This window comes from Neomonachus schauinslandi, chromosome 1 (genome assembly GCF_002201575.2).
Source record: "Neomonachus schauinslandi chromosome 1, ASM220157v2, whole genome shotgun sequence".
NCBI lineage: Eukaryota > Metazoa > Chordata > Mammalia > Carnivora > Phocidae > Neomonachus > Neomonachus schauinslandi.
The window spans coordinates 205,740,379-205,760,018 of record NC_058403.1 but is presented as its reverse complement, the minus strand read 5'-3'; the positions used below and the strand labels follow the sequence as shown (position 1 = coordinate 205,760,018).

Below are 19,640 nucleotides of genomic sequence, written 5' to 3'. Positions count from 1 at the left end.
TCTCTCTCACACACACACACACACACACACACACACACACACACAGCACCATCCCATCCACGTCCTCCCTCGCTCTCTCCCTCTCTCTCTTCTTTCCTCCCTCCCTCCCTTACTCCCTCTCTCTCTTTTGCACGCGTCTGCCAGCGACGGTCTGCAGCCGGTCCGAACTCGTCCTCTTCCCGGGGAATCTGCGAGCTCCCCCTTTGCCTGCGATCAGGCTCAGAGGCGGAGGGAGGCAGCGCGAAGTTTACACCCCTGTGCCGCTGCCAAAGCCGAAAGCCTTTTTCTTCAGCTGCCGCTTTCCCCCTCCTGGTTTTTGTTTTTGTTTTGTTTTGCACGGGGGGTGGGGTGGGGTGGGGGGTGGGGTGGGGTGTGCTGTGTGTTGGGGGTGGTGATTGGGAGGTAGGTTTTGATTTTTAAATTTTGCATATTTTCCTTCTCTCTCTCTCTCTTTTTAAACTGAAAGAGGATGCACAGGAGGCGAAATTGAACATTTTTTTGTTGGCTTTTGTTTACCTGGCGTGTGTGGCAACCGGCTCGCTCCCTCTCTCTGCTTGCTATCCCTGACCTTTCTTTCTTTTTGCTCCTTTTCAAAAAAAATATTAATTTCCCCCTTCTGTGCAATGGAGCGTGGAGGGGGGAGGAGGGGGAAGGGTTTGAGAATCCACCCAAGCCCGGCCCCTATTCCCCAGAACACCAATAATAACCCCCTTTAAAACATTTACCTTCCTCCCCTGCTCCTCCCCCTCCCCCCTCCCCCCCCCCCCCCCCCACCCACAACTCTGTTGAGTCCAGAAGCTCAGAATCGGGCGTTGGGCTTTGCCGGGTGCTTCAGATCAATGGTAATTATTTAATTTTTTCCAGTTTTATTTTTGTAAACAGAAATCAATTATTATTTAAACTTCAAACAAGCAAACAAGCAAAAAAAAAAAAAAAAACCAAAACCGAAAACAAAAACAAAAAGCGGGAGCCCAGCCCTCTGTCACCTGACTGAGTGGGAAAGAGGGTGAAGGGGTCAGTGGGGAAGGGGCTGCAGGACGCCCCACGTAGCTTTTAACCCTAATGTGGCCGAGGCAACCACCTTATTTGTGCTAACATGAAGTGTTTTGTTCCTTATTACTGTGATTAACATTAGTATCGGTGTCGGTAACAAAGCTGAAATCACATATTTAGGATTTAGATCTGATTAAAAAAAAATGCTGGGGTGGATGTTCCAATTGGAGCAGGAGAAAAGAGAATGAAAACAGCTTGGGGAGGGGAATGCCAAATCCGGTTCCTCGCTGGCTCCTGGATGTCATGTTCTCTTTTTGGGGGTGGCCAAAACCCGACCGGTGTCGGGACTCGAGGCGGCCCCCGCACGCCTAGCCCGGGCGTCCACGGGAGTCGGTGCAGACCGGACCCTGAACCGGGGCGAGCTGACAGGAGTTTGCGGCAGCGATAGAACATGGAGATGTCATGGGCGCGACAGAGCCTGGCGGGGATACCAGCAGCGTGTGTGTGTGGACGGCAACGTTGTCTGTGCGCGCGTGTGTGTGAGTGAGTGAGGGAGAGAGAGAGAGAGAGAATAGGTGTGTGCTCAGGCGCTGGGTGCCTCTGTCTGGCTGCTGAGGCTGACATGGGAGCAAGCGGCTGGCGAGGCTGGTGGCGGCTCCAGACCACACTTCTGTAGAACAATCACGAGAGAAAATTGTCGTGGGAGGGGGGGAGGAGGAGGAGGCGGCGGTTTTTCTTGTGCCCCCCTTCTAACGCTTCTTTTCTCCTTTTCTCTTTCCCCCTCACCCCGGCTTCCCCTCCTCCCGTCCTCCCTCGCCCCGCATGCTCCCGGCTTGCCGCCTGCAGGATGAGTTCCACCCGTTCATCGAGGCGCTGCTGCCTCACGTCCGCGCCTTCTCCTACACCTGGTTCAACCTGCAGGCGCGGAAGCGCAAGTACTTCAAGAAGCACGAGAAGCGGATGTCGAAGGACGAGGAGCGGGCGGTGAAGGACGAGCTGCTGGGCGAGAAGCCCGAGATCAAGCAGAAGTGGGCATCCCGGCTGCTGGCCAAGCTGCGCAAAGACATCCGGCCTGAGTTCCGAGAGGACTTTGTGCTGACCATCACGGGCAAGAAGCCCCCCTGCTGCGTGCTCTCCAACCCCGACCAGAAGGGCAAGATCCGGCGGATTGACTGCCTGCGCCAGGCCGACAAGGTGTGGCGGCTGGACCTGGTCATGGTGATTTTGTTTAAGGGGATCCCCCTGGAAAGTACTGATGGGGAGCGGCTCTACAAGTCGCCCCAGTGCTCGAACCCCGGCCTCTGCGTCCAGCCACATCACATTGGAGTCACAATCAAAGAACTGGATCTTTATCTGGCTTACTTTGTCCACACTCCAGGTAGGTCACTCTCCCCCCCCCCCCCCCCATTTTATTTTACTTGCCGCCATTTGTTTTGTGTGTATCGCTCCTCTTCTTTTCCAAAGGATCCATGCAATGGGCCTAACTAGCACGCCTGTCCTGCGGGGGGGGGGGGGGGGGGGGCGGCAGCCTGTGTGATGTTCCCGGTTCCCTTCTGTTTCCCTCCACCCTCTCCATTCTTCCTCCTTCGCTCCCTTGCCACGGTACCTACCGGGGTGTCGTGCATCTCCCTCTTTGGAGGACTCATCTTACCCAAAAGACGCTGCAGGTCTTAGGACTGGGGCCACACTGCCCCTGAATTACCCACAATGGTGAGAGTTGGTGATGAACACTACCACACACATACAAAAATCACTCGTTGCTCAGATTTAAAATGAGTCAGAAGTATTGGGAGCCAGGTGCTGGCTTTCCTGCGGCTTCCCCACAAGTCCTAGGGAAACGCGGGATTTGGCACAAGCAGGGTGGGCAGCAGTTCGGTGGAGAGAGGGGCGTGTAAAACCCCCGGTTAGGAGCCAGAATGAATAGAAAAGAGAAGAGAAGGCAGAGGCAGGCAGATTCTGGGGCCCAGATGCCCAGGCGGGAGCTGTTGTGGCTGGGATTTGGCTGCCGGAGAGTAGGAAAGTCGTTTGACTTCATAGAAAGTGAAAAGGAGCAGGAGATTCCGTGCGCTCTCCCTTCCGCGGTGTGTGGCTCCAGTGGGGAGACCCCAGGATGGCTGCCCACAACCCCCACCCCTCGGCTGGGAAGCACAGAGGCTCTCCCCAGTACAGGCATGGCAGGGAGGAGCGTCGTTGCTGCGGTGGTCTGAGAGAAACAAACAATCCAAAAACTGCAAATTTTCCTTTTCCTTTTGTGTTCCAAGTAGTTCCAGTTCTCCTCTTTGCTTTTCCAGTTGACCCAGCATTTTGGGTCGGGGTGGTGCAGTTCTCTTCCTCTGTTCCTTTCACTGCCCCCCCCCCACCCTTTCCCTTTTTATAATTTCTTTCCGCTTTTGTTTTCTTACAAATTGAAACAGAGATGGCTGGTTAATTTTTAGCCTCCACTCAGCTACGCCCAATTTACTGCCGCCTTTGAAACCTAAACGGGCGGCACTCTGTGATTAAGCAAGGCAGAAGTGTGTTTACATTATGCCCAACCAACTTGTAATGAGAGGGCTACCAAACCTTTTTCTCTGTGTATGTGTGTGTGTGTTTTTTTTTTCCTTTCCACCATTCCGGTATTTTTTTCCCTCTTGTTTCCCTTCTTTCTCTCTTTATGCAAATGTAACAGAATGTGGCTTAACTTCAACTCTGGTGAATGTTCTTTCCCGCAAGTGTGTGTGTGTGTCTTCCTTCCTGTTCATTCATAAAAAAGAAAAGCAACTCACTTTTCTGCTGTGGTCACTCCCTTGCCTGTTTGGGAAGTTGGGAGGAGTGGTATGACTTAATCCAGAGATGAAATTTTGGGGAGCTTTTAGCATCGCATCAGGAAGGTAACCTTTACTAGGATTGGCACTGATGGTTTATATGTTGGACAACTCTGGGGAGGAAAAGGTGGTGTTGGAGGCCTCTCTCCTTACTCAGTCACATTCTCTCTCATTCTGAGAGGTGGCTTTGGTGGTTGGTTGGAGGCAGTGGACAACCCCTGCCCCCCCTTGCCCTGGCCCCCGAAGCCATTGCTCCCTCCATGGATCTTTCTAGGCCTACACCTGGCCCCCTGTGACTATCGTGACCCCTCATGAAGAATGCCTAGCTGCCAGTCCTCTCCTCTGTTCGTCCTTTTTCTTTCTGGAAATGAGACTAAAGAAAAATTTGCAAAGTTATCCTCTCATTCTCTGTCTACACAGCAAGTTAGAGTGGGGAGGGTGTGTGCCTGGTGGTGCTGGAGGTAGCTTTGGGGGAGCTTGGAGCCTTGAGTTTGTGTCTGTCAGATAGATCTTCTGCAAGGGGATTCGGTATCTTCTGATTTCAGAACTAGGGCCTCTGAGATGGAAATCAGTACTCATCTTTCTCTGGCTTCCTCCTATCCTGCTCTCTAGCTAGATCCCTGTAGCCGAGCTGCTTCCCTTTCCTCTTTTATTTTAGGCCAAATTCTTGACTGCTGCCAGCATGGGGCTGAGGTAGGATGAAGTGTGTGTGATGAAGGAGACCGTTTGTGGCCAGCCTCCTGGCTCCTGGACTAACCAGGCAGGTGTCGGGAGAAGGGAGGCATCCCCGCCCACCCCCCAGCTATAATGAGATCACTTGCCCAGGAATATGAACGAATTCATGCCCCATCGAATGCGACCACAGCCATTTCTGTCCCGGCTGAGGTCCAGTTCCTTGACAAAAGCTGAGTGGAGAACTGAGGACATTTTTAAATAATTCATCTCTACTCCAGCTCCCTGGACTCCAGATAGTTTCAACGAAGGTAGGATTTCTTGCTGGAATTGCTTTAATTCAGATGTGCCTCACTGCAGGAGCCGGGGTGAGTCGTTGCGGCACGGGCCACCTGTGGGCCTGGGGTAGATGGTCTCAAGAATGCGAGGAGCAGGCACGGCTTTGCCCCTAAGCCACCCCAGTGTGCTAGAAAATGTCTTCTCCTGGCTAATTCCCCAGACAGCATCGATGTGACAGCACAGCCTTCTCCATGCCCGTGCACTCGACGTCCTCAGCAGGCTGCCCCTTGTTCCTTCCCCTCCCTGGAACCTGGGAGTGGGGGCTAGGGTGGCAAGGGCTCAGACAAGAGTTGCCGTGGATTCTAAAAGAAGTCCTTTTCTTCCCTTAAAACTGGGCCGAAGGATCAGTCTGGGCTGAGCTGGTGGTGCCGGGTGTGACGACAAGTGAATTTGACACGGTGCAAAGCGTGAGGGCACTGCTTTACCTCCACGTGCCGTCGTCATCCGTGGCCCTTGCGTGCTCTTATTTTGCCCCACATGAAGCTTCTAGAGGAGCCATGGTTGGGGAGGGAATCTAGGACGTGTGTGTGATGTCCGGAGCTGCACTCCCAGTGTGCGGTGTCCGAAAGACCGCCCAGAGTGTGTTACGGCCTCCATGAGGGTTAGCCTTCCTGCTGGGAAGGAGTCTCGCCATGTGTTTGTCCCATTTAGGAGGGGACGTTGAGGCAGCTCAGGGTCAGAGAGCACTGTCATGGGGAGGAAATGTGTATCCCTGATGATGTCCTTCCTTCCAAAGAGGTTGCCCTAAGGCAGGCGGTCGAAGATAGGCTGGGAGCGCGGGTCCAGGAGGCCTCTGCTTGTGTGGGGAAGGATGGCTGCGCTGGTCTGGGAGTGCTGCTAGACTCTTTCCAAACCTTCCACGGGGCCCTGAAGGTGAACTGGTATCTTCAGACCTGCCCTAACCTAGGCTTCGGCCCTAGGAAATAGAAAAATCTGGGCGCCTGGCTGGCTCTGCTGGTAGAGCATGTGCCTCTTGATCTCGGGTTGTGAGTTTGAGCCCCACGTTGGGTGGAGAGATTGCTTAAAAATTAAAAAGAAAATCTGAAAGTAATAAAATGCTTTACTGAATGGAAATGGCAGTGGAGGCCTGTGAAGTCCAGATATTTGGGTGGTGGTTCTTTCCTTTATATCCACTTTTTCATTATGGAGAAATTCACACGTAGAAGGAGCCCCCTTCACCGGTGCCAGTAGTTTGCCAACTTACGGCCAGTCTCGACTCATCCATACCCCCCACTGCCCACCCACGTTGTGTCATTTAGAAGAAAATCCAGGCATTGTAGCTTTTCGTCTGTAAATATATCTGCGCACATCTCTAAAGATAAGGAGTTGTGAAGAACATAACCGCAATATCACTGTCACACCTAAAAATAATTTCTTTAGTTTCTTTAGTTTGGTCGGGCTAGTCCGTGTTTACATTTCCCTAATCATCTGATTTTGTTGGTTTCTCTAGGTCAGGATCAGGATCGGAATCAGGTGCACACAGGGGTGTCTGGCTGGCTCAGTCGGTAGAACATGCGACTCTTGATCTCAGGGTCGTGAGTCCAAGCCCCATGTTGGGCATAGAGCTCTAAAAAAAAAAAAAAAAATCAGGTGCACACATTGCAATGGATCGATAGGTCTTTCAAGACTCATAACCTCTAGGTTATAACCTCCTCCATCTTGGTTTCTTTTCTGGCAGTTTTGGGTTGTTGCTATTAAAGGACCTGGGTCATTTGTCCTGTAGGGTTTCTCTGTCTGGACTCCGCAGCCTGTGCTCCTTTGGGTTGTTCAGGGCAGTGCTCTGAAAGGAGATTCTGCCTCCCTCCTCACTTCCAGGTCCTGGGATGGCTGGACCTTACCCAGCACAGGAAATGGATTAGCACCTAAGGAATTGTCTAAGTGAACTTTTACAAGTGCACGGTCACCCTTCTCAGGTATTAAAGTCCCCTGGTTTTGCTCTCTGCAGAGCTCAGGGCTTTGCAGTGAGCATTGGTTTTCAGGTCCGAGGGAGGACTCCTCATCTGGGTCCCTCCCTGGTGGTAGAGGGCATCGTTCGGCCATGTTAGCCCTGCCAAGATGCCCTGAAGTCTTCGCTGGACGCTCGGCCCATCTGGTGGCTCTGGTGCCGGTGCATGGGAGGGGCCGGAGGAGCACCAGCCGCGCTCTTGGGGGACTAACTCCTAGCATGGCCCCTGTGCCACCTCACCCACGGCCTCCCTTTTCAAGGCCCAGAAATGCCACTGGTCTGCGTATTTGAGGCAACACCATCTGGTGCCAGGGCTAGCGGAGACCGCAGGGCCCAGGAACCAGATTCATATGATTCGCAAGATCTACGGATCATCTTTTAACCCAATGTAATGTCCCCTTTAGAACGTCCTGGAGGAGAGGTCGGTTTTGTGCAAAGGTCAACTTCGGTCATAAAATTTTTCTGTTTATCCAACCCCGAGAATGGTTAAAGGGATGAAAGCAGCTAACACGTACAGATACAGGCACAGAGCGGGCAGGCAGGGGCTCATAGCTGCCGCAATCACGACTGTTAGGACTTCATGCGCCCAAGGCTGCCTCCCTATCACCTTCACCTGCCAGTCTCATTTCTGGTAAGGGACGTTGCAGGTGAGAGCTAAGTTTTCTGTAACATGGCAGCCTCTCAGATGCTGAAGCCCGCTCTCATGGTTCCTTTCCACCCATCTCCCCAGGAAGCTGTCCTTTCTCCAGGCCAAACATTGCCGGTCCCTCCCACCTCCCGCACTGGACGCAGCTCCTCGAGCCCTTGCCATTTTGGTCACCACTCCCTGGAGGCCCTCTTAAACTGGAGCATTTGGTATGGAACACAGAAACTCGAGGCTCAATCAGATCCCATCGTAGCCACAGGATTTGCAGGGCCTTCCAGCTCCGTAATTTGTGGGGCCCAGTGCAAAATGAAGGTGCGGGGCTCCTGGTGCAAAATGATTAGGGACTGCAGTGTGACAACAGTGAGAACATTAAAACCAAGCATGGGGCGTGTGTGACTGTCCAGGTTGCACACCTGTAAAGCCGACCCAGGCCACCTGTGCTCTGTTAATGTGACAGGGGATGCCTTGCTTGTCAGGATGGAAGGGTGATGGGGGCTCAGGCTAGCCTCAAGAGGGGATGTGACCCCAAAGAGGAGATCAGAAATGCCCAGACCCAGTCCTTTGGCTTGGCCTCATCCTAGGACTCCCTTGGCCATCTGCTCCTGTCCCCTTTGTCCATAGCCTATCTGCCCAACCGGTCAGGGGTCCGCACTGGCCGTGATGCACACGGGTCTTGGTGGAGTGCCCACTCTGCTGGCTGAGTTGGAAGCTGTAGCTCAAGGGAAAAAAACACTCAACCCTTGTCTGAGCTTGAACCAGCAGAGCGCGGGCTGTGAATAAGCCGGAGGGGACCTGGATGCCTGAGCACGGTGACCAACTGTGCTCCACCACCCACCCAGAGGAAACAGGCCCACTCTGCAGCGGGAGGGCTGGGCCTCAGATACGCAAAAGGGCTTTCTGAGGATTCTGTTTACTTTTTGGCACTGCCACAGGGTGGTCGAATTTCCTTTATTCATGAAATACGCACTTGGTGAACCTACTGTGAGCAAGGCCCTTCGAAGAATGAGAGATTCCTGCATGCAGCTGGCAGGGTTTGGGTGAGGGCCTCATGATGACTTCTAGAAGCGCTGTCCTGTAGGCGTGAATGTGCAGTGATCCATGCTGGAGGGGAGGGAAGACCTGCTCAGGCTTCACCAGGGGCTGTGGGGAGGGAGGCAGGGCCCATCTCTGCCACTTCCTAGTGTTGCACAGACCCTGGGATGCCGGGGAAGGGTGGGCCAGAGGGGCGGAGGGCTGTGCCACGGTCCCCCCCCCACCCCGTTCTGGTGTCCTGTGGCAGCTGTGCAGAGAGGGCCAGCTGAGCATCCCCTCTTCTGCCCAAGGAAGAGGGTGGCTCTCTCCCCACTCCTTTCTCTCTTTGCCCCGTCGGTCCCACCCCCCTCCCCTGTCTCAGGAGCTGCCACGCTTCAGTTAGTTTATCCTTCAGTGTCCGATTCAGAAGTCCTTTCAAAGGCCCGAGCCGTGTCAGCGCGGTGCTCGCACAAAAGGCCTCTTTGATTTCTTGTTTGTTTTCATTTGCCAGTGGAGGGGGAGGGGGCTGGAGAGAAAGAGCTTCTGGGTTTTAAAATTTTTATTTGGGTTGCTTCATTCTCAGAGGGGTTGGTTCCCTGGAACTCCTTCCTGAGTTGGGGGCTTGGAAAGGGATGATGGGCGGTCTCCGGGGAGAGGGCTGACGGGGGATGTGGGGGCTGCCCCCACCAAGCAAGAGGGGGAAGGGTGGGGGTTAGGATATGGTCGTTGGTTCACCTTCAAACATTCCGTGCTAGGCCCCAGGGTGGGAAGGGTCAGGTTAGAGCCCACTGCTTGAGTAGGGAAAGGTCTGACATGCCTGGCACCAAAGGACATTCCCGTGTTAGCTGTGGACATACTAGTAGAGGGCTCGGCACAGCTGTACGATTTGAGTAGTCCTGAACCTTGACTTTGCCATTTTCCCTTTAGTGTCCCAGATTCCCTCTTGGATGAGAAGGGAGTGGGGATCCTTCTAGCATGCACATTCCTCGGAAATTCTAAGCGTCTTCACATACAGGCTGGGGCTCCTCACTCTCCGTCAGGGAATGAAATGGAGGGGTGACAAGTCTACCCAGCAGCCTGGCGTCCTGTTGCCTACAGGCCTGGGACAAGCCCCCATCCTCCCAGGCTTGCTCTCTCACTCCCCACCCTCCAAACCCTGCCCCATACCTCTTGTCTCTCCGTGATGGCTGGTTTGTGAGGCGCTGCAGCCATGGGTGCCCCTCCCAGAGGACATGGCCCATGGCTTCTGGAGGACTTTGAGGACAGGGAGCTGAAGCTGCAAGGAGACAGAGGGCTGCCCTCGCCAGCGGTTTGGGACTAGAGGCACCTAGACTGGTGCCTGTCAGGGTGCATACTTTAAGCACATTTGGGTGCGTCCCAGCATGCAGTAAGAAGAGGTACAGCCCATCGGTTGCTGTGCCTGTGTGGAGGCCTGACTGCCACGGCTCAGGAAGGGAGTGCTGGAGAGTGAGGCTTGGGCAGGTGGTCACGGGCGTCAGCAACGGGGAAGTGTGCCCACTGGGTGAGGGGGCTCCGCAGGGCCTGGTTGGCAGACGGGAGGAGGAGGCTGGGGGGCTGAGAGATAGATAAATATAGCTGATGGCATTTCTGATGATAGGTTTTTCTTGGCACCAAGGGCACCGTGGAAAACAGCACGACAAACGCCGGCCCCACAGGCCGCCATCGCCATTTTAAGCATGTTTGAGCCGAGGGGTTGCTGGCATTTGAAGAGGGTCCCAGCAGGCAGAGGGGCTGCGGCAGGGAGGTTTGGCTGGACTGGGCCTCACCCCCTGGGTGCCTGTGTTTTTTACTTTGTCCGTATGGGTATCTACTAACTGATTTTCTGGCCCTTTGGGGATTAAAAAATATTTTGGGGTTGCTCTTTGTGGGCTTGTCTCCCAAGTGACTTGCCCCCCCCCCCCCAGCCACTGTGGCCTATCTATTGGTGTGTGTGTGTGAGGGGGTATTCTGGCTCTTGTCCTCACTTTTGATGTCTTAATGATGACCTGGCATGCTACTGCCCCAGGTCAGGGCCATTGTTCACTGTTATTTGGGGGACATCCAATAACTTAAGGGGCACCCATTTGTTCAGGCTCCCAACAACTTCTTGTTCCCTGTCCAATGGAGGAAGGGGCACACCCCTGCTCTCCCTCCCCTGCCTTAATTCTGTTTTTTCCATCAAAGGCCCAGTTATGGCTAAGGCACCATGCTGAGTCCTGTCTGTGTGTTAACCACCCAAATTCTCACACCGATTCTGGTTTTAAATCTGTGCTCCTGGCTGAACGTGTTTGTGCTGAGGTGACACACAGCGGTCTCTGTGTGCAGTGGGGGGGGATCAGTGAATCAGACACAGGGGGCCTGGGAGTCTTCCTGGAAGATGACCTGTTTGAACCACAAACCCCATCTTGAAAGACAGTGAGGAATTACCTCGTTTTTGTCAGCTGGCTGAGCCTTTTCAGCCGCCAGAAGCTGATTCCCTCCTCACAATGGTTGAGTGATACAGACAGGGCAGGTATTATTATCCCTGGGCCCGTACAGAGACGGGAGCCCAAGTACAGAGATGTCAAGGCACTCAGGTCACAAGATGAGTTTCTGGCAGAAGGACCCCAGGATCCAGGTCACTGAGCACTTCCACCTGTGGGCCTTGCTGCTCCTTGAACTTCATGGGGATTGCTGGCCTTGGCAGAGTCTCAGAGGAGAAAGCTGTGTGGGTCCCCATGGTCTCCCTTGCTCTCTAGGAGCTGAGATGGTGGGGCTGGAGCCTAGCCTGTGGCTCAGCTCAAGGGCTCCCCCAGCTGCTGAGCACGTGGGGTGGAGACAGTGATCGGGCACCTGGCCTGTCCTTGACACTGGCCTCCCCACCAGCTGGCCCCCTGCCTCCGACCTGAGAGGCAGCACGATTCGGGTCAGGTCAGGTCCACTGAATGTCTTCACCCTGCCGTGGCCAGCTCGGCTTCTTGGCACCTCTCCCTGGAGTATGGGGAAGGGCAGGTAGAGTGGGGAGGAAGTCCAGGCCTAGGGCCAGGCGGCCTGATCCTTGCTCTGTCACGCCCTTTTCCTGGGAGTCTGCTTGGAATCAATGTTTGAAATAAAAATGAATGTAATTATCCCAGATGATTGCTGGAAGTTTTGCAGTAATCTTCTCTACATTGTCTCTTATGCTCCTTCACGTGAACTCTTGCCCTTACCCCTTTCTTAAAGTTTGAAAACTTTGGGTCTGTGTACATAAAAACTCTCCCAACGTGTGGAGGGGTGGGGCTGTAGGGAGAGGCTAGCCCATACTAGAGATTTTCCTGTTTCTGTGGCTAGTGAGAGAGGGACATAACCTCTTAACCACTGACAACAGCTCCGGTAGAGCAGTTTCCCAACCACGGCACTGTTGGCTTTCGGGCCAGGCCATTCTGTGTCGTGGAGACTGTCCTGTGTGTTGTGGGCTGGTTAACATCTCTGGCCTCCACCTGCTAGATGTCAGTTGCAACACCCCATCCCAGGTGTGACAACCAAAATATCTCCAGACATTTCCATGGAGAGAAAATGGCCCCAGCTGAGAGCCTCTGGCCTGGAAGAAACAGAGGGATTCAGACAGAACATTGCCCGCATTTACTTCTTGCCTCTCCTCTCAGTCGCGTGGCAGCAGAACCTCTGAGCCTCAGCTGTTCCCCTGCATGTCCTATGCCATGTTCCCTTTCTGGGCAGCAGGAGCCTGGGCTGAAGCAATCTGGGGGCTCCTCTCCCTCATGAGAATCAGGAGCCCATCTAAGAGTCTCCTCCCGAATATCCCTCCCAATATCTTGCATTGGGGTCTCTCTGTGTGCTGGGGCTGCTCATTTGGGGACTAGAGCAGGGGATCTGCAATTCAGCTGACCCAGGCCTATGTGACAAGCTAGTGGCGCCGTCAGGGCCATCTCAGACCCCGAAGAGCAGCAGACATTTGTTTCTGCAGCGTGGGATGCAGAGACCAGAAGTGTCGCCTGAGCCTCAGCACTACTCTTTTTAAATGATGTATTCGATTTTTTTTTATTACAGTAGTAAAACACACTCTCTAAAAAATTCAAACAATAGAGAAATGAAAGAGACAGACAACCTCTCCAAACAACCCTCCTGCGCCAGAGAGAAACTCACTTCCCTGATCTGTGTAGGTTCTTCTCATTTTTTTCATTAATTCGTAGATCAAATAACTTAAATATGGAGATACCTATTTTAAGAGCAGATGGTATGTTTGGGCTAATTGAATCGGGTCCAGGGAGTGCCACTGTGGTCTTGACTTTTCCCATTCCCTGCCCATTCCACCCATGTCCCCCATCACCCCGTGTGTGGAGCTGACGTCCTTGTCCTCTCGCTGAGGTGACAGTTTTTGCTTGTCCTTCCTGGGGGCTGAGTGACCCGTAGAATGTGCGTTAGTGTCTGAGCAGCCAAGATCCTGTCGAGGGGCATTTCTCCTGGCTATGTAACCCGGATGGTGGCAGTCAGGGCCTGAGCCCCGCCCACGCTGAGACCCCCCAGCCAAAGGCACAGCCACCGTGGGAGTGGGGGTGTGGCTGGGGCATGAGGGAAGGAGGGGCCGCTGAGAAGTGGCCTGCTTGGCCCCAGCCTCTCCTCTCTGGAGCCAGCCTCCCAGCTCTTTCCTGGAGGGCCAGAGTGAGTCTCTGCATGGGGTAGACTCTTCATCAACTAGCCTGGCATCCTAGAGGCTTTTCTGGACCCTACGGGCTCCTTCCAGGGTTGGTGGCGGCCGCTGCTTTTTTCCTTTCTTAAAATGTGGGGTGGGAGGGCGCCTGGGTGGCTCAGTTGGTTAAGCGACTGCCTTCGGCTCAGGTCATGATCCTGGAGTCCCGGGATCGAGTCCCGCGTCGGACTCCCTGCTCGGCAGGGAGTCTGCTTCTCCCTCTGACCTTCCTCCCTCTCATGCTCTCTGTCTCTCATTCTCTCTCTCTCAAATAAATAAATAAAATCTTTTAAAAAAAACCTGTGGGGTGGGGGCGCCTGGGTGGCTCAGTTGGTTAAGCATCTGCCTTCCACTCAGGTCATGATCCTGGAGTCTAGGGACTGAGTCCTGGGTCAGGCTCCCTGCTCGGTGAGTCTGCTTCTCCCTCTGCTCCTCCTCCCCACCCCCGCCGGCTTGTGCTCTCTCTCTCTCGCTCTCTCGCTTTCTCTCTCTCAAATAAATAAATAAATAAAGTCTTTAAAAAAAAATGGGGGGTGAAGTGTGCTCAGCCTTCTGGGATTTATCCCATCATAATTCTTTGTGTTGGGCTTAAAGATACGGCAGAGAGAAGAGTGTTCTCTCCAGGCCAGGGGCAGGGACAAGACTGGGAGAAGGAATCTGGAGAGAGCTTTCCGGCTGGGTCAGTTGGTCTAGGGGAAGCTGCAGATGACAGCCGGGAGTAGGGTGACACCTGGTGACTCTTCTGGAGTGGGCGGAGTGTGCAGAGATATCAGGAGATCCCTGGAGGCGGCCTGCAGGAGGCTGACTGAGTGCAGCCTTTGAGGAGTGTGTCCTTATTATGCCTGCAGATTATATCCCCATTAGCGCATAATTATTATATAATGGGTGTTATTGCATAATGGCAGTTATATAACACGTGGCCCAGAATACAGGGTGTGTGTGTGTGTGTGTGTGTGTGTGTGTGTGTGTGTGTGTAATAAGTGTATATTCTCTGGCTATAAATAGCTGCCAGCCCTGCATTGAATCTGTGGTCACACCAGAGCCACCTTATAAATACCCGGCACTGGGCTATAAATTTCTGAGTGGTGACGTAGGCAGACATGGTACCTAGTTAGGAGGTGGTGGGAGGGACCTGCAGCCCCACCCGGCCACATGACATCACTGTTTCCATAGTAATAAGAACGCTCCCTGGGGGACCAAGCAAAGAGAGGCCTTTAAAGGGAGGAGGCAAATGGTTAGAAAGCTGGGCAGGGGGTATTGTGCCTGGGATTGAGCAGGGTGGGGTCCCCTGGCTGGAGGGCTGCAAGGGTGAGACAGGCTCTCTACCCTTAGGTGTTCAACCAGTGCCAGGGCAGGAAACTCCATTTTCTTTCATCTCTTCTTTAGAGGGTCTCGGGGCCCCTCCTTGTGTGTAGCAGGTTGGGCGAGACTGCTGCCTGTTAGGGAGAATGGGGGAGCCCATGGTCTCTCTCCATTCTTCCCTCTCCCAGGTGACTCTTCATGGCTCTGGGGCCACTAGCTGAAGGGGAGCTGAACATGAGCAAACCAGAACTCTGCACTCCAGTCATGTCCTCCCCAGGGCGGGACTGCTTCCCTACCAGAGGTTTTAGGCCAATTTTGGCCTTAGTAATATAAGAAGTATGTGAGTAATTTGGAGTGTGTCTCAGAGAGCCTTTTGGAAGTCATGGCACTGGGAGATGGCGCCTGGGAAGACACAGGAGACAGGGATAATATTTTGGCCCCAGAAGAAGCTCTGGGGTGGGATGTCATGTATTTCGGTGTATGAGACGTAGTTTCCTATTGGGTGGTAAAGAGCTACTCTTCACATTCCTGAGGAAGAAATCTGTTTGTTGGCAGGTGGCGGGATTGAGGTTAGTTGGGAGGAAGGAAGGGTGGGTGACCAACTTGTCACAGTATGACCAGTATTTTTTTGGTTTCAGCACTAGAAGTCCCTTGTCCCAGGAAATCCCTCTGTCCCTCGCACACCAGGACGGTTGGTCACCCTAGAACAGTGGTTTTAACCAGGGGTGACTTCGACCTCCAGGGAACATTTGGCAATGTCTATAGATACTTGGTTCTTACAACCGAGGGAGGATGCTGTTGGCATCTAGCGAGCTGGGGCTTGTGCACGGGATAGTCCCTCAACAAGGAATCATCTGGCTCCAGACATCACTAGGTGGTGAGGCTGAGAAGCCCTGCCGGGGCGGGGGGGGGGTCAGGGAGAGAAAGCTGAGCTTCTGTGCCTCTCCTCAAGACAGCCCTTTCCTCTGCCAGCGGAGAGCCCCCGCCCCGCCTCCTCTCTGCATTTCTTGTAACTCTATTTCCTGTGCTTTTGCTTGGTTATGTGTAGGGCTCTAGGGCTGGGAGACTTTTTCTAGGGACTCATGGGGCTTCTGAGAGGGTTTTTCCCCTCTCAAAGCTCAGAGGCTTTTACAGCTAAGACAGCGCTGAGTGTAAGCCCTTGCTGGGCAGCCTGGTGCTGGCGTGGATCTTTTGCCTGTTATTACAAAAGAACAATAATGGAGAGATCACTAAACGGCAATCCCTTGTTGCCGATCAAAGAGTTCCCAAGAGGCAGAAGCTGCCTGCTTCCCTCGCCTTTCAGGCAAGCACTTCCCGTGTAGACCCGAGCAGGCTGCTGTGGCTGCTGGCCCAAGGGGTCCCCCCAGTGTACCGGGTCCAGGGCCAGAACTTGTTTCCTCAGCAGCCCACTCCCAGACCCGGCAACCAGGGCAGGACTCTGCCACTCAAAAGAGACTTGACCAGTGGAACAGATGAGGGAGCTGCATCCTATTCTGGCATGTGGAGTTCACAGGATCTGGTTTACCCCATGTCATTTGTAGCAGATTGCATTTTGCATGTGTACAGGGAAGGTAATCCGGAGACTTTAGCACCTTCTTTGTCACCTGTGTTGAGTGCCTGTTTAGTTTACTACCTGGCTGTAGTTTACTTGGTGCCCTCTGGCCCTGACCACACGCATGGTGGGGCCAATTGGGTCATTGTTTCTGCTGGGAGGGGGCCCACAGACGATGACCAATATGGTGGTTCGCTGGTCTGGTCTGCACCGGGTAGTTGGCCAGAACGGGAGGATCAGCTGGGCTGCAGGCTGCCCCTCATGTGTGTGGAGCTCAACTTTTGAGTTTGGACTTGGGATCGAGATAGCTAATGAGCATGGACTGGGAGGCAGGGCCCACAAGTCTGCAAGCAAGGCCCTGCCTGCTGCGCCAAGGGGGAACTCTGTGGGGAGCAGTGCTGGCTTCAAACACAAAGGCCACTGCTCCATGGAGTAGTAATCCTCAGGGTATTGCCAGCCCGAGAATATGGCCAAATGAGAGGCCCCTGCCCCGAGGATGGGCCAGATTTCTCTCACTTATTTATGGTATTGTGGTTTATAAAGTGGGCCCGGCACACAGATCTCTGGGCACGGTTTCAAATACAAGCATTTCTTTTAAATTAAACAACACACACACACACACACACACACACACAACACACACACACACGCCTGGTCTGTTTAAGCCATGCTGCTGCCTAGGAGTGTTCGGCCACGTGGGTCAGTAACTGAGGATGATGGTCCTGAAGCCACCATTTAATATTACATTTTGTAACTGAGAGATTCATTAATATAATTACTCAGATGCCAGCCTGGCTTGGCAAGGTCTCTTGAATTGTGTTCCTCTTCAACAAAGCGCTCTGGCTGCAGGGATGCCCCTGGTGTGCCAGAGCCCCACTCGCTGGTTTGTGGACTGTGGGCAGAGGCATGTGTTGGCCTCCTTGGCACACCCTCTCTGGGAGAGGCTGCATGATCCCATGGTGGCAAGTCCTGCCTTTATGTGTCTCATTAGGAGACAGGCACCTCTGGAGAGTCTGCGGCAGAAGTGAACAGTCAGCCAGGCGAAGCCCCATTTGAACGCAAGTTCGACCCCGGGCTCGGCTGGTGGCTAGGTAATTTTGTTTCCCTGTGACACTTTGCATTTAATTTTGTAGGTTTTTCTGCTTCTGGAATCTTGGAACTAGGACTATGTTTTATCTGCCTTCGCATCTGTCTCTTGCCCAGTGTATAGTCTTGTACAACCCCAAAACCCATTTTGAAAATGACACAAAGGCACGGAATGGCATAAAAATCAGAAAAGGGGCTGGTGAAAGAAGGGAGTGAAGGCGGGATAGCAGCCAGTGTGCCGAGTCGGCATCATGAGGGGGGAGACTTCTGACAGATGAGGAGTGGTAGGAGCTTCTGGAGGGCTGGAAGGAATGTGGCGGGCAAGTGAGAAGCTGTGGGTTAATGGGTTGAATGAGACTTAGTTTCTCAAAAAAAATTTTTTTTTCTGCTTTATGGCAGTTGAGGTGTCAGGAAGATAGGGAAAGAGCAGCCCTCTTCCTGGCCCCCTCCTTCCCCTGGCCCTTTGTTATAGGGGCCACAGCTGGGTGGGCCGCCGGCCCTGGTTCAGCCTGCCCCCACCCCCAGGCCTTCTCTCTTTTCTCTCTGGCCGGCCCTGCAAGACCAGAAGGGGTGCCCCCCTTCTGGCCTTGCAGCAAGCACATGGTCCCCGGAGTCCATGTCCTCTACTGAGGCAGCCTGTGGGGCTGCCCAGCTCACCCGTGGCAGGATCTCCTTCCCTGTCAGATCCTCTCCACCCTGCTAACCTACTAGATGCCCCGTAGCATGCGTTGGGAAGATGCAGCCCCGAGTGTTGTGCATGGAGCATCAGGCATACGGATTGTTTGCCTTTGGCTCAGGGGCGCCCCCTGCCCTGTCCCCCTCTTCTTTCCTCAGAAGCCCTGGCCTCCAGGCCCCTTGTGTGGATGCAAACTCATGGCTGGCTCTTCCAGCCCTCTCTTTCTTGGAGACCCCTCTGGCTCTGGCCTCCCCGGTCCAAGATGGCTGCCGTCCCCCAGCTGGTACATGTGCACCCAGCTCTGGTGGCTGGATGTGGTTCTTAACAATAAATTATTAAAGGAATGTGAACAGTGTGTTTCTCACACACTGGCTGAGCCGATCCCAAAGTCTGTTCTACCCGCTGCTGCCCCTTTGCTTATCTCAGACTTCAGAGTCGGTCCCATTAGTTTTTGAGATTTTAGATTCCCAGCTCTCCCCTCTCCACCTTAAGCTCCTCCAGCCAGCCATTTCCTCCCTGGCCCTGAACCTCTTTTCTCCGGCCCCACGTGCCTGCTCATTACTTTCTTGAAGACCACCTTCCTTTCCAAAGTCCCCCGTGTCCAGTAGAAAAGCGGCCCTAGTGCCCAGTTGCGGGAGTGTGGCGTGCCGCAGCGTGACCGTGGTTTGGGGGTGTCACCCTCCTTCTTGCTCTGTGTCGTTTGGCATAGAGTCTACTCGAGCAGGAAATTTCCGTGTGAACACTGATGGACCCGCAGGGCTGTGGTTTCCCATTGCCTCATGATGTTCTTCTACGATGTGGGGCGACGGTCGCATACACATAGTCACTCATCTGTCCACTGTTTTAAAAAAGGTATTTTTCTGATTACAAGACTAGTGCACATTCATCATAAAAACACCAAATAAGTACAAAGTCTTGGGGGGTGTCAATAAAAATTATCAACATTCTGCGACTTATATAACCACCTTTTGTTGCATTTTTTGTTACCTATTCATGTGCATATTTAATTTTTTAAAAATTGGAGTTTATGATACTAACACTTCTGGGTGCTACTTTTAAAATTTAATAACACCGTGTATTCTACCCCATCACGATTTTTCAAAAACTAAATTTTGATGGTTTAACATCTTTTCCTAGTGCATTTCCCCTAATTCTCAGTGTTTCTAATGACTTCTATTCCCTTTTCATTTTGGAAATGAGAAATTACCTTTTATGGGGTGCCTGGGTGGCTCAGTTGGTTAAGTGACTCTCGATTTTGGCTCGGGTCATGATCTCAAGGTCATGAGATTGAGCCCTACATTGGGCACTGGGCATGGAGCCTGCTTGGGATTCTCTCTCTCCCTCTGCAACCACCTCCACTCACCCTCGCTCTCTAAATAAATAAACAAATGAATGAAATTACCTTTTATTATTAATGTAATAGGTGCTTATTTAAAAAAATACAGCGGTGCCTGGCTGGCTTAGTCGGAAGAGGGTGAGACTCTTGACCTCAGGGACATGAGTTCACACCCCACATGGGATGTAGAGATTAGTTAAATAAATAAAAGTTAAAAAAATACAAACATGCTTTTAAATGGCTGCATGAGACTTCAGCATGCGAGAGTTGATGTCATCCCTCATCTGTGAAGAAGCCTTTACGTTGTACATTCTGCTGGGATGGACATCCTGATGCACCAAGCTCGGTAGCTATGTGTATGAACTTCAGACAAGACTTCCTAGCAGTTGAATCACCAGGCAGAGGGTGCAGGCTCTTCTGAAGATGCTTCATATGGATTGTTAAATTGCTGTCTGGAAATCTGGCTCCTGCAGACGATGCGTGAGGGTTTTTCTGTCCACATTCTCAGCTGTACCCTGTTCATGCCACCCAGAGCCCCAGAAAGACACTCCCATCACTTACACACTGCATTTCCCCTAATTCTCAGTGTTTCTAATGACTTCTATTCCCTTT

The 19,640-nt window shown here is 53.0% G+C and overlaps 1 protein-coding gene across 3 annotated transcripts in view; it reads left to right on the top strand.

Moving 5' to 3' along the window:
* The window catches only part of NFIX (nuclear factor I X), a 95,560-nt gene that overhangs the window by 26,132 nt on the left and 49,788 nt on the right, over positions 1–19,640 (top strand). For all 3 annotated transcript variants that reach the window (XM_044913186.1, XM_021705105.2, XM_021705104.2), the window contains exon 2: positions 1,840–2,371. In XM_044913186.1, coding sequence (XP_044769121.1) covers positions 1,840–2,371 — 532 coding nt within the window. The remainder of the gene's footprint in view (positions 1–1,839; positions 2,372–19,640) is intronic.